At 41.3% G+C, this 15,474-nt stretch overlaps 1 protein-coding gene across 1 annotated transcript in view; it reads right to left on the bottom strand.

Moving 5' to 3' along the window:
* Positions 1 to 13,777, bottom strand: part of LOC126281642 (sialin-like) — a 29,895-nt gene extending 16,118 nt beyond the window's left edge. Inside the window, exons 1-2 of the mRNA XM_049980773.1 lie at positions 13,646 to 13,777; positions 13,428 to 13,557 (exon numbers count right to left, since the gene is read on the bottom strand). Coding sequence (XP_049836730.1) covers positions 13,428 to 13,557; positions 13,646 to 13,753 — 238 coding nt within the window. The 5' untranslated portion in view covers positions 13,754 to 13,777. The remainder of the gene's footprint in view (positions 1 to 13,427; positions 13,558 to 13,645) is intronic.
* Positions 13,778 to 15,474: the final 1,697 nt, after the last annotated feature.

The raw sequence follows: 15,474 nt of genomic DNA, 5'->3' as shown, positions 1-15,474 counted from the left end.
TTCGAACTCCGTCCCAAAAATTGACACCCGGCACCTGTCTAACACAATGCATCACGTGCGCAAATTTGCATTCAAAATTCTGTCGGTTCGTCGGGTTATTAATGTACGAGCATTTCACATTTGCAGTGGCTTAACTCACACTTACATTAACCAGTGATCTTCCAGTCTTAATCGCTTAAATACATTACCTATATAAATGTACTCGTATTCCCGAAATTTCATTACTCTAATTATTTTTTAGTGGTGCGATTTTTTCCGTCAGTGTATTTTAATAATAATTGGCTTTCAATAAGATGAAAAATTCACATAGAGTGTGATTTGAACTGAGCAGTATCGCCCTGCTAATGTGTTCCAGCATACTTTTCTGTTTTTCTAATCAGATGACAAAATGTCGTATACAACAGAATACAATTATTATTCACAGTAAATACGTAAACTCAGTCTACTTGTTTATAGGCGAATAATAAGTTACGTAAGACTGAAATCGAGGTACATAGTAAGGTCTTAAAACTTGGGATATACGACATATTGCACAGAAATAATTATGCATACTAAGGAACTATAGTTAAACAGAAAAGCACATATTTCGCGACAGATAAGGCAGATGACAGCAAAGGTATTGAGTTATAATAGTCTTGTATTCTTATACTTTCTTTCACTAGATTCTGTTGTACACTATCCGGACTAACTTTCGTAAATTTCAGCTTGGGGACTGGCGAGTTCTATTTGCAGTTGCTGTGACTGTTCTAATTATAGTTAAACTCTGATACGTAATAAAAGGAATAAAAATATCGTTTACTACGTTGTTCTGTAGCAAGGCATAATATGGTAAGATTGCTACTAAAGAATCACAGAATTGTTTTTGTACTTCCTGATTTATAGCAGTTTTATAGTGTTTGTTGTCAAATTATACAGGTAATCTTTTATACTGATTTCAGTTTTCTTCTTGGATTCGGATTGTTTGGTGGACTAATGAATACTTCTTTCTGCCTTGTCCATCGCCAAGGAACATGGTAGAACAATCGTTATAAAATTACAACGATTACAGTTTGGTCAAGGGCAGAATTTTAATCCATACAGTTTGCTTGTTTGCTGCACTCTCCAGACGAATTAATCAATGTCACAGAGGTAACGTATTTAAGGTGATTAGTGGATTGCAGTTGTTATGATCGGTTTCGTATTTCTTAATACTTTGGTTTTATATATACTGCTTTTCTATCTGTTTGTACGAGGTTAGCAGTTTGTTTTTCAATAAACTTGTTTCCACCTATACGGCTGTCTTAACTAAAACTCCTTTCACTTCAGGTGAGGTAGCACCAGTTTTTAGCATATCGTTTCACATCGGACTTGACTGTTTATTCAGACATTTCTGATATTTTGCGTAGAATTCTACTGAAAAGCTGGCGGAATATATCACTTCATTCCTAGAGCTCTTTCTAACGACGTAGAATACATTTTATCGCATTTCTCTCATCAGTTATGATGTATTTCCCGTTTTATAGCAGTTTCATTAGTCAAGTCTTCAGTATCTAATGATAACAGATCCTCTTCCAATAGTGTCACTATTTTTAATGGTTTCTGAAAATCTTCCACTAAGTTTATTTTAATGTCAGACATCAGTTCTGTTTGGTCGGAACGAAGTTTCTGGCCCAGTTGAAAAGTGAACGAATATTATGCTTGTGTGGCTGCCGCCACCGTACTACCACATGGCAGCCTAATGTTTGCTGTCGTGCTAATGAAATTAATTTTGCCACAGAACAAAACCTGCTTTGCGTTGTAGTGTCGCAATGAACAAGATGAACTAAGTTGATGGTTACATCTCCAGAACACTACGCAGAACAGACTGACCGGATCAGCTTGCGCAATATACATGGCAGTGGTGTGGGTTGCATATCTCTTAAGAAACTACGTATTTGCCTTCCACTTAAAGGTGTTATTACTGCGTCAGTAGTGACAATTAGGTCTTATTACGAAACTGAGCCTTTCGTATTCCTGTTTGCTCGCTCCCTAAAACCTCAAGTAAACGTACTCGAAGTCCAAAGTTACGAAGTTGTAAGATTTTTCTAATCGTGTTTTCCTGTTTAATGAATCGAGATGTGTAATCTCTGTAACGCCATTGTGTTGACGTACCTTGTGAACATTTACTTGTAGGCAAATTTACATGGTCTTATCACAAAAAGGTTCTAATTTATCATTGGATGACAATTCGCTCACATATTTGAAATCTTACGCTGCTTTGACAATCAGAAGCGAAGGATGTAACACACCACCTGCCATGAAGTGAAGGTACGCATCAGCCGAGTGTAGGAACGGCGTGTGCAGGCTGCCGCGGCATGTGTGTGGGTCTATCATGGCTTGGGAGTGTAATGGTTACCAGAGTCAGAAGACACTGATAATTGTGGAAAGAGGTTTTGCTGCAAACCATCAAGCAACTTGGTGTTTAGGTCTGTAGGTGAAACTTTGTGTTGCAGTAAAGAATGTTTATACTGGAGACAATGAGGGTAGCCAGTGGATGGAAGGAAGAAGCTCTTGGTCAGATAATATTTGCTGGATGATTCACGACATTTGGAGACATTGTGAGGGCGGTACTTGCCGTGGATGGTGCTTTGGGGAATGTGAGGCGTGGTGCGTCTTCTGTGGCTAAAAATTACAAGGTCCCAGACTGTGATTGTACACTATGGTTACAAGTCACGGGGTAGCGATATGCACATACCCAGATGGCGTTACAATCGCGCATACAAGGTTTAAAAGTGTGGTGCATTGGGGAAGCTGTCGTTTCTACCCAGGTGATTCGTGTGAAAAGGTTTCTGACGTGGTTGTGGCCACAGGACGGGAATTAACAGGCTTGGAATGCAGGATGGTAGTTTGAGTTAGACGCATGGGACATTTCATTTTGGAAATCGTTAGGGACTTCAGCATTCCGAGACTCATAGAGTGAAGGGTGTACCGAGAACACCAAGTTTCAGGCATTATTCCTCACCAAGGATAACGCAGCGACCGACGGCCTTCTGTTAACGGCCAAGAGCAGTGGCGCTTGCGTAGAATTGTCGATTGCAGTGTTCGAGTGTGGCGCAGGCCCCACGAAGCCATGGAACCAAGTTGTCGACAAGGCATTGTGCAAGACGATGGTTGCTCCATAATGATGTGAGCTGTGTTTACATGGAATGGACTGGGTCCTCTGTTCAACTGAACCGATCATTGAGTGGAAATGGTTGTATTCGGCTACTTGAACATAATTTACAGCCATTCACAGATTTTATATTCCCAAGCAACGACGTGCGCGCTGTCAAGAATATTTAGAGAAGAAATGGTCTGTAATGTTAAAGAATGAAATGAGTGTTGGATGTAACAATTACTTATGTGCTGCCTGGGATATTGAAGTAACTCCATGAAGACGGCTATTGCCTTATGGACCAGACTGGAAGGTACGATTTATACCTGGAGAATAGATTGTGTGTTTGACCCTATGGTAGACTGTCTACGGGTATTCAATGCCAAAAATCAGTATTTACAATATACGTCCCTGTACTCCGTGCCAACAGTTTCTATGTGGCGTAAATTAATGGACGGCTTAGGGCACAATTGCTGTGTTGCGTTTAACAGTATCCTGTAGCATGTCTACTGGGGCAATGAGAGTACATGAAACTGGACTGGTGAGTAAGTAACCTTCCAGATAAGGAAGACCAGAAGAAGATTATAAACTATGTTCTGGTTTCTAATAAACACTAGTCTGCATGGTATCAGATGAATGAAAACTAATATGTGATACTATCTCAACTTTTCATGCTGATTCCAAACTTGTTTTCAGTTTTTTCCTATCACGTACAGTGTCGCCGCATTTTGAATTCAAAGTTATACTGCTGTGCCAGTAGATTATGCGTATTGTTGGAGGGAAATTTCTCAGTACGACCCTGTGTACCTTTAGGTTGTTGCACCTATTGATGCTATTAGTTGTTGTGTGAACCTGAAAGTATATCTTGTCACACAGGCTTGGATTAACAGTTCTATATTGTGATTATTGAGTATATTTAGGGCAGTATTAATAAAATACTTCGCCTACTGTTGATAAGTACTACTATGTCAACACGCAAGTGGGCGAAGAATCTAAATACTTTCTGTTACTCTTGGGAATTATACAGTGACTAAACAGAATTTGTGTAAAAACCTTACCATGTTTATTCTAAAATGAAACTTGGTGCCCAGCACAAGGGATGGGCGCAAAAGATAGTTTACCGCTATTGTGTGGGAAGTTTAAGATTGTGGACAAAAGTAAAGAAAACATGCATGCCCTCTGGAGGAGGAGGAGGAGGAGATTAGTGTTTAACGTCCCGTCGACAACGAGGTCATTAGAGACGGAGCGCAAGCTCGGGTGAGGGAAGGATGGGGAAGGAAATCAGCCGTGCCCTTTCAAATGAACCATCCCGGCATTTGCCTGAAGCGATCTAGGGAAATCACGGAAAACCTAAATCAGGATGGCCGGAAACGGGATTGAACCGTCGTCCTCCCGAATGCGAGTCCAGTGTGCTAACCACTGCGCCACCTCGCTCGGTGCATGCCCTCTAATTCCAGCGGTGTGGAAGGAACCTAAAAATCACCTTAATGACTGTTACTTCTGCTTAGTTAATGTTCAGGGGTGCAGTTCGGAAAATAAGAGGCAAATTGTGTATCCAAGCATTGATTCAGCCATTAGGCCAGTCTGCACATGGAAAAGATCTCATTGCTCCTCTTCTTCCAGCTGTTATAGAGAACGTGGCAGAAGATGATGAAGAAAGTGAAGGTGATGCAGTTACCGAAGACGATAGTGATGTCCATCAGCCTGAATTCGAATTTACTCCCTAACTTTTCTCCCAGAGTGAATGCTCCGTACGAAATTTGAATTTGCCTAAGGAATCTGCGGACCTACTTGGCTTCCGGTTAAAAAGTAAGAACCTTCTGGAACCAGGAACACATTACTTGTGGTGCAGACAGAGGGAAAGAATTAATTCATTTATTCTCACAGAAAGAATTAACGCACTTCTATGGCACTGAACATGATCCTACACAGTGGAGACTTTTCTAGACTCGTCAATGAGGAGTTTCAAAGGCGTGTTACTGCTTATTGGATGCGTGTATGGGTTCATTCTTGTGGCCCATTCAGCTCAAATGAAAGGGACGTATGAGAACATGAAGATACTCTTAACAAGTATCCAGCATGAGGAATACACTTAGCTTACCTGCAGTGACATCAACGTTATCGGAATACTATTAGGACAACAAGATGGGTTTGCAAAACTGCCTTGCTTTGTATGCGAATGGGAAAGTCGGGCAAGGTGAAGTCATTGGAGTGTAAGAGTTTGGTCAGAGCAGATAAATTTTGTGCCTGTAACTAAAAGTACTCTGCACGAACCGCTTGTAGAACAAAAAAGTCATGCTTCTACCTCTACAAATAAAACTGAGCCTGATGAAGTAATTTGTAGAGGCTCTACCACAGGATGAACCCTGCATCAAGTACCTTTCCAAGAAATTTTCCTCCACCACACGAAACAAATTGAAAGGTGGAATTTTTTTTTTATTTCTCAAATCAAGAAATTGACGAAGGATGAAGATTCTGAGAAGACAATGAACAAAAGACAAAAAGGTGCCTGACCGCCTTCCGATCAGTTACTGAGAACTTTCTATTGGATAACAAAGTTCCTAATTACAAGGTCATTGTTGAAAAAAGTTGCAAAGTATCAAGAAGATGGGTTGTTAAATGAGCGTGGAAGTCCACTTTCTACACTCACGTATCGCCTACTTTCCGTAAATTTGGGACATTATATTGAAGAGCAGAGTGAACGTTTTCACAGAAACATTAAGAGGAGGTATCAGGGGCACTGGACAGCACCTATGTTGAGCGACTCTGTTGGATGTTGAAGTGGGACAGTCATCACATACAAAGATTTGGAAGGAAGTCAATGAAGAGTTTACTTCTTGTTTTTATAAATGGTATCAAGACACAAATTAGGGGAGTTCCGAGGAGTGTTTTCAAATATATTTTATTTTTTTAAATGTAGTTTGATTAAAAACTCACGTTGTGTGAAATGGTGTTAGAATGTATTTGTGGGCTCAGAAGTGAAAATCCTCAAAATATTACTTTTTATTTTGTGTAAAAACCTGACATGATGGACAATAACGGTAATTATTTCTAGAATCAGTATAAAAATTGTTTCAGGAATACCTACTTTCAACAAATAATCTGACAAAAAGTTTTAAAATGAAGACGTGTAATTTTCGAATGTGCAGCCGGATCTCGTGGCCATTCTGTCACGATATTTCGGCCGAGAGACATTCAGTCATCTTCAGGGTGAGTAGACAAGTACTGAAGAGCCCGCTTGCATTCAGGGTATTTACGCCGAATCTCGCACTTGCGAAGTTTGCTGGTGTCTTCGGTGCATGCGTCAGGCGACAACATGCGCGGGACAGCTGAGTTGTGTGTGCTGCCCACAATGGTGGGAGAGAGATATCATCATTTATTATCGACCGACCCCGTCGATTCCACTAAGACAGGATAATTTTAATTATATGATTCCAATTTTCATCCAGTTGAAAACCGTTAACATGATTTGTAAGATTATCGGCAAGACGTATATCTACCGATTCCTTGATTACTGAATCCCAAAGACTGGAAACCGGAACTAAAATATTTGTTCTACTGTATTCCGTTGAGTGTCCCATGAAAATACAGTGTTCTGCTACTGCTGATTTTAACGTTTGCCGAAGATGGCTGTATCCTTCGTGTTCCATACAACGCTCCTGGACGCTTCGTGTCGTCTGGCCTATATATGCAGCACCATACATAGGGAATATCGTAAATACCCGCTTCTTTCAGGTGTAAGTCTTGTTTAACTTATCCAAATAGGACCAAGCTATTTCCTGGTGGACGGAAGATAACCTTGACTTTATTTTTCCTAATCAGTCTGCCTGTTTTGGAAGACACATGCCTGGCATATGGAAGGAGCGTAGTTGATTTATAGTCGTCATCTGCGGTCTCAATGTGTTGCTTCTTGTTATTACAACTGTGCAAGTCCTTCTTTATTTGGCGTGAAGAATAGCCATTGTCCTTAAGAGGGGAAAAAGGGCTCCCCATTGATTAGTACTATTATTGAATGTATATCTATGTACTTTGATAAAAAAAGACCGACGATTTTCGGTCTATTTACAGTTCTATTTTACTTCGGTACAAAGGTCGAAGCACAGTGAGATTTTAGTGGAGTTCCAGCGTCTTGACGTATTTTGATAAATAAGACAGACAGTTTAGACTTGTAAATAACATTGTGGCAATTAATTTGAAGGTCTATTGTGCTTTGCAACAAGTGGGTACCAAGTTAAACGCCATCTTTGGACACCAATCAGGCTAACAGGACAATTTGGTCTCCTCTGGGGTACATACTGATTGGGTTTTCCGTTTTTAAAGCCTGTAACATACTCAATTGTAATTGCGCTACATATGTATATTGGTTTAGAAATTCTCTGACTTGTCTAATTGGGAAAAGGTGATATGGATGAGATGAATGAGTGGGGTGCGGTAGAGCGAGAGGGGTGGGGAATGATGAAGTCATGCATTTGCCTCTGCCACCGCATGTAGTTGAGCTGATGCTTACAGGTCATTTTATATGCAGAAAGCCTTTTGCATTCCTCCTATAGTTGGCGTTCACTTGCTGTTGATTCTGAAGAGAACAATCCTGTTACTGAGCTGTTCACAGTAACTCACTTTCTTCCCTAATAAAAAGGAGGAAGGTGCCCTGAAACTTCGTCCACTCCTCCGCCTTCATTGACAAGGCGGTTGTCAAACAAGGGTGACTGCTTATACCGAAAGTCACCGGCCGTGACTTATGACCTTTTGATTACTTGTTAAAGACCGTACCCATAAACAACACTGCACTGGTGGTAAAAGTGCCAATATTTCACGAAAACGAAATATAATTGCCTCTTAAGTTAAGTACAGTGTTACCACAGCTGTGCACTGAGAACGAGGCAAGACGAGTTACATAAAAAAGTACGAGACTGATTTTTGATCTACCAAAGTTTTTATTTTATTAAACAACAATAACAATATTGTCCCTTCAGAGTAGTTAACTTCGGCAACTATACACCGACGGAGTAGTTATTCCCAGTTTTGATAGCAGCGCTCAAAGGCTTCAGCTGATACGGCCTTTAACATGTCAGTTCAAATGTTTGTGAATTCCTAAGGGACCAAACTGCTGAGGTCATAGGTCCGTAGACTTACATACTACCTAAGCTAACTAATGCTAAGCACAAAACACACACACACACACACACACACACACACACACACACACACACACACACGCCCGGGCGAGGAATCGAACTTTCCGCCGGGAGGTGCCGCGCAATCCGTGACATGTCGCCTCAGACCGAGCGGCCACTCCAAACGGCCAACATGTCAGTCACATTCCTTTAATGTTCTCTACATTTCCAAAAATAATGTCCTTTTAAGACGTTTTTCAATTTGGTGAATAGAAGGAAGTCACTAGTACCCAGATCAGGTGAGCAGACGGACTGTGGAATAACAGTAATGCTTTTCGAGTTCCAAAATTCCGTGACAGAAGTGTCAGTGTGAAATGAGGCGTCGCCATGATGCAGCATCCACTTGTCTGCAATGTCTGGTCTCAGTTGGTCGCCTTACAAGAATATATTTGTAAGAAACCTGGTCGACAGATTGTTCTGGAGGTCTGATCCCACAAGAGCACACACGTTCGACGTCTTCGTCGGTTTTTGCAGTTGAAGGTCTGCCTGAGCGAGTTCACATAACGTGTTCTGGGTCTTCCAAAAATGATTTGTTTCAGCAGAAAACTTGTGCTCTTGATAAGGAATGTTCGCCACAGGCCTGTTTCAACGTTTCATGGGTCACACTCGCGGCTTCCCCAAGTTTAAACTCGATGGCATAACGTCGCTCTAAATTCCGTTATTCCATTTTCGTAACACGGGACAAGAACACACCTTCACTGATGGTGCTCTCAAAAACCAGGTGATGACTGTAGAGAGCTGAAACTCGAACTGAATCTGTAAGGGACGAACACACCGCTCTACAGCAGCAGCGGAACGCAGCATTGCCAGATCGCTCGCAGTGTTGGGAGTTTCATTATTTTTCGCACACACCTCGTAGGAAACTGAGAATCTCGTTGAGCCATCATTGAGCGAATAAACTGCGGTGGCAGTTAAGGGGAGAGTGAAAGTCAGAGATGACAAAATGCACGTTCATCCATCTGTCGTTCATTGATTGTGTCAGCAATTGCTAACCATGGATTCTCCGTCTGAAACGTTTAGCGGGGACAGTTCTAGCGAAAAACGCGACCCGTGAACTACACTTCAGGATTCCCTTCTCAGAGTGACTGCGGTCCTATCCGATAGGCTACTGGCTAGCGGACTGATTAGCGAACAGGAAGAGGCAGGCAGAGATAATTCGCCTGCCACCTGCGAACCCGCGTAATCCCCTCCACTGTCACACGGCAGGCGTCGACAATAATTAAATTACGCAACATTCATTGTTACAGTTTAGTTTTCTTTTTATTCTTACAAAGTTTAATGTGTTTACGTGTAGCGTGTGGCGCACCACACCTCCTGGAAAAAAAAGACATGCTTCGTGTACAGTTGATCTTTCTGGAACATTTACATACGACGGAAATTTTTATATTGTCGAGTTTACGAGAAACACGATTCGTGAAAAAAAAGTTCAGATTGACTAACATGTCAAGAAAATTCTTCATATCTCGGGAAAGGCCTATGACAACAACTTTTGATAGCGGCAAGTAACAGTAGCAGGAATGTAGCTTCCAAAGGTAACCGAAAAAATCGCTTTAGCATGGATCAATGTGAAGCATTCACTGAAAGTATGCACCATCACTAGTTATTGGTTAAGATATGCAATAACTGGCGAAAAGCAGCCAATTATGCAAATTAGTGGCCTGCGTGAAACTTCAAGAAACAAATGATTCTACAATCGTCAGATTTGTGAATGAGGCTATTAGAAACATTTTTTGAGGAAGATAAAAGGGTGTTGGTGTCTCTCTCAGAAGCTGCTTCCTACATGATAAAAGCAGGGAAAGCCATCCAAGCATTTCATCCTAGTTTGACTCATGTGACGTACATTGCTGACGGAGTACATCGCCTTGCTGAAAAAGTACGGTCCACTTTTAGCAATGTAAAAAGAAAATGATTTCATCCACGAAAAAAGTGTTTCTTAAGGCGCCTGCTAGCATCAAAACCTTACAACGGAAAACTGCCAACTGTGCCGTTACTTCCCGAACCAATGCTAAGTCGTTGGGATACGTGGGTTGAGGCTGTGTTTTAAAATGAACATTTCGAGGCCACCAGAGGCGTAGTAAAGGACTTCGACAGTGCCGAGGTTTTGGCAGTGTGTCAGTACAAGGAGTCATTTAATTATTCCAGTATTTAAAAAAAACGTTGCAGTGATTAGCACTCATTTTTCCTTTATACCTGCGAGTATGAAAAAGCTTTAAACTCTGGGTTTGGCATTAATTAATCTACTCAGCTAATCAATAAAATTAGTCTATTGAATTCATCATGCTGAAGGTATGCCCGGGAAAACTTAAAGAAAACTTTGAAAATATTTTTAACAATAAGCAAGGCTTTGGACCCTTGTACCAAATTGATAGTTTTATTAATGGAATGGGTGAACTTTTGCCAGAAAAAATAAGTGCCTACATAGCACCCAGATTCAAATATGCCTATGTGCCTCAATTGGAGCAGAACGGTCCTTTACAGCTCATAAAAATGTTTTGAGTGATTGAAAACACAATCTTACTACCGAACAGTATATGAGCGTTAAGCTTTAAAACAGAGGTAAAATCCAAAATAATTTATATAGGATACTTTAGTCCAATAACATTAATTAAAAGTTACTGTATGTTGCTTTTGAAATAAAATATGACGGAGTTCTTGTGCGTGCCCCTCCATATGCGATATATCTCTAAGTTGCACCTGTGCATATCGATTGTTTAGTGGCGGCTAACTCGCATCGTTTTCAGTTGTTACCGACAGTAGTAGAAAAAAAGGAATAGTATTTGAAACACAGTGTGCGTCTTATTTTTCATTTTTTTAAAAACTAGTATCAAGAGGGATCCTGCCCAAATTCTACCACAAAGGACAAGGATCACGAAATTAGCATTCTAAATGTCCTCGCAGTCGATATGCACACGTCCAACTTCGAGAAATATCGAATGCAGTAACTACTTTGTTTTTCATTATTTGATCTAGCATCACTTTCCATGCATATTTTAAGCATTTTTCATGTATTATTACATGCATATTTTGAGCTTCTTCTGTTGCATCTAATCCGGTCTCTAGTGTTCAGTTTGCATTCGTCACCGTTATCCGACCCTGTGCCTGATGTGATACGGAGTCACAACACACAACACAACACGATCACTTCGTTTTCACATAGTTGGCAATCTGGATAGCAGATGTTTCATTTATGTCTTATCGTCGAGGCAACCGTATCGTTATTTTCAACAAGATAACGCAAGACCGCATGTTGCCCGGGCCATCCTGATCTATCTCGGTACAGAGGGATTTGGACTGTTGTCCTGGCTAGCTTCTTCGCCAGATCTCTAACTCACTGGAAGCATCTTGTCATGGGTTGGTCATAGACGGATACGCTTCCACCAGTCGTCAATCCCGACGACTGAAGAGCACCATGAAATTACTCAGTCTGACTTGTTGCCCTTCTGGAATGGCTCCGTGGCGTGTTATTTTGAAAGATGCTACTGTCCAGTTATACGGAGTGTTTCACAATTGTTGCTACAGGTTTCAAATGCTTGCAGAAGAGAATTAGTAGACAGAGTTTTGATAGGGAACACATGTTCGAAAGTGCACCCTTTTGGATGCGAAATAAGTTTAAAGGTCAGATCACTTTCAAATATCCCACTCCAAGGTATGCACACGGTGGATATGAGCTGTGATCTTTTTTTTCTTTTTTTTTGCCGAGCCGGGAGTTGTACTCAGATTTCCAGCTTTACGCGAGATATCCCCTTAACAGCTTTTTAAGATATTTGTTTACCATTTAACAGTTTCACATAACAGAAAACAAACTCATCTGAAAAATAATGATATAAATTACAACGTTCGTAAATCTGCAAGACATTGTCCATCGAGTTTGTAGAATTCACATCATACTTCCTCTCTTCTTTTTCTTCTTTTTTTTTTTTTGTTCTGCCATGTGCTTTCATGTCAAAATACTACTATAAGCTTTACATACTGGAATCATGAGAAAATCCACGTACGTAAGCCTCTATTTAGGGTGACGTGGTCATCTTTTAAGTACGCCAGGTACTGTAAGTTGTCCGTTAATATAAGTCCAAAAATTATATGAAGTGCATGTGCCACGATCTACGTTGTTGCGTATCGCTTTGCTTCGGGAAACGTTTTCCACACTGATATCACGGCGTTAGAAACCTGCATATTATGTATGTCCGTTCTACTTATCAGTCCAATCATGTCCCTTACTGTGTGCCATATTTCGACAAATTTCGGGCGCTCAAAACGATGTTCGATTGTGTCCTCCGAATTACAATATCCACATGCGGCTGACGGTTTTAACTGGATGGAGCAAAACTAGGGGGTGTCGCTACTGTCTGGTTTATCACTTTGTATCCAGTCGATCTGGCACCTTCTGCTACCATTGTCATCGCTAAATTTTGCCACACGATTTTGCAGTTGTGCTGCGGTAGTCACAGCTACCATTTGTTAGGAATTGGTATCCCTTTCAGATATATGGCCATGTTACAAACTTTTCCTTTTCTGTGAGCTCTAGGGGATTCCACGACATGGGAAATATTTGGAGAATTCGTCGTCGGGTTCTCTTCTGCGTGACGAAGGACACTAACTTCAATGTCGAGAGTGCAGCGCGTCCGCCGAACACCAAAATCAGCCCTGATAGTTGCGCACGTAACAGTTTTTCGCAGCCGTTGTAATCGGACAAAAATGGTACGACATGTCATAATTGCAACAGGGGCTCATGACGGCACCCTTTTCTCAAAAATGGTTCAAATGGCTCTGAGCGCTATGGGACTTAACATCTGAGGTCATCAGTCCCTTAGAACATATAACTACTTAACCTAACTAACCAAAGGACACCACACACGTCCATGCCCGAGGCAGGATTCGAACCTGCAGTCGCGCGGTTACGGACTGAAGCGCCTAGAATCGCTCGGCCACCGCGGCCGGCTCCCTTTTCTCGTTTTCTTTGCGTAGCGTGAAGCGAAAGATTTGAAAGTCTTCCGACCTTCAAACTTATTTTGCATCCAAAAAGGTATACTTTCGAACATGGGATCCCAATCAAAATTCTATCTGCTAATTCCCCTCTAAAGTTCCCAGAAATCTGTAACATCATTTATGAAACATCTCGTATAACTAGGAAGTCTACTTACATACTGCGTCCCATGCTCTGAAGATGGTCATAATGTGCACTCCTCTCTGTGTTAATTTCTCAGTCAGAAAGCTGTAGATACTGCAGCTCATCCAACCAAATAGATAAGGCAGGGCTGAGATGAGGCCAGCCTGAAACATGGGTGAAACAGTGTCAAATAAGCGTTGTCACGAAAATCGATAATGCTCTCACTTCCGCCCAAAGTGTGGAGATACCCACCTCGTCGATGTCGTAGTGTAATATATTTTCCATGTAGGTTGGCAATTCAGACAGCAGGGTGTAATTGACCCACCCTCCTCCAATTCCAATTAGACAGTGCGTCCACATAGCAGGGCACGTCAGAATGGCGGGCCACGGGTTACGAATGATTTCATCCTGTTGAATTAAGAATACGTATAATTTTATCTCTATAGAGTACAGTATTTATTGGCTATACTACAATCTCCTAAAGCTTTGCTTGTAGAGAGAAGCTTCAATTGTTTAGCCATCTGAACTGCTTTTCCCACGCAGTTTTAACCTTTTAATCGAATAAAATATAACATTTAAAGAGTAAACTACATGTAAAGGATATTAAATAGCGCTATTACAACAACATCGTATTTACTTCCGTTGTTGGCTTAGCTGAACGTTCCTCTTCGTAGAAGTGGTTGGTGGAAATATCTCAGCCTCTATTTTCATCTGATTGCTGAAATTTCGGTTTTTTGCACTAGTCACGAGTTTTATGTTTCGTTTGCTGCCAATTTACATATTGAATGCCCGTTAACACCGTAAGTTGTCGAACTTAAATGTGCGAAGTTCTCTTCTTCATCCTTAGAAAGTCTGATTAACGGAAGTGATACACATGACTCACAAAAGAACTGGAAGCCTGTTCTTGAGTTTGTTTAGCTAGCAAGGAAACGCCAGAGAAACGCTCTGAAAACTCAAGTAGCTGCACTCCAGAATGCAGCAGTGTATCGCAGAGACCTTTGCTGTCAATATGCGAACGCTAACACTCAAATACGAGTCAACACGTCCTCATATTTATTTACTGCGAAGTAAGAGTGAAAATAAAATTGGACACATGTGGACGAAGACAGTAGAGTTCCGATAATCTTCCCTCCCCGTGTGCCATCTGCGAATGTAACAGCAGATGGGAAATGGAAGTAGAAAGGACACAGGGACAACATATACCCTCCGCCACACGCCGTGTAATGGCACGTGGTGCACATATGTACATGGACATCTACTGCTCATTTTTCTTGTGGTTGGGGGAAGGTGGTCTTTATGGCTCTTTGATGACTGTTGAACGTTTCTGAAGTGCTGTGATACTACACAAACAAACGCATCACAAAACTGTCTTCTCTTCTTTGAATCTGACCACTCTTTAGAGTGAAACCGATTTGATAAGTGCCGCAGAAAGATAAACGTTACTTGAGCTTTCAATAGACGAGGCTCCTTCAGTACAATCTAAGGTTTCTTTTAATAAACGTCTGCCTGTGGTTTACCTTCTCCAGTGCGCTGTGATCCTTCCACATCACTTCACGTAGTACACTCATTGAAGGAAACTGATTTGTGCAGTGAAGGTACTTTATCACGCTTAAATATGTCCAATTGCACCATGACTCGAAACTTCCGGCACGCACTGACACAAATCACCAAACCAAGAAGAAGAGGTGCAACATAAATGGAAGTTGGTAGATGTGTTTCTATAACTGAAAAATGCGATCTGTTCAAATTTCGAGCCAATCGTATAGCTGGTAGCGTCACTAGAGCATGTCAATCAGGTTTTCTGCAAATACACACAGTGACGAACGTGAGCTTTAGTTACCTTTGAGACCGGACGTAATGATTTGGTGTTAGTCAAGAACGCCTTTAATGTTTCACTGAGTTTGAAGGAGGTCGTACAATAGAGCTGCGAGAAGCTAAATGTTCCTTCTGTGGTACTACGGAAAGACTTTCGATGAATATAGCCACTGCCCAGGATTTCTGACAGCAGTGGTCACGGGAATGTACGGTCGTAAGGAGACAGGGCTCTGGATTGGGCACGTGCCACTACCAAGAGGGACCAC

Source organism: Schistocerca gregaria, chromosome 7 (assembly GCF_023897955.1).
Source record: "Schistocerca gregaria isolate iqSchGreg1 chromosome 7, iqSchGreg1.2, whole genome shotgun sequence".
NCBI classification, from domain to species: Eukaryota; Metazoa; Arthropoda; class Insecta; order Orthoptera; family Acrididae; genus Schistocerca; species Schistocerca gregaria.
This window is presented reverse-complemented; position numbering and strand designations above follow the sequence as displayed.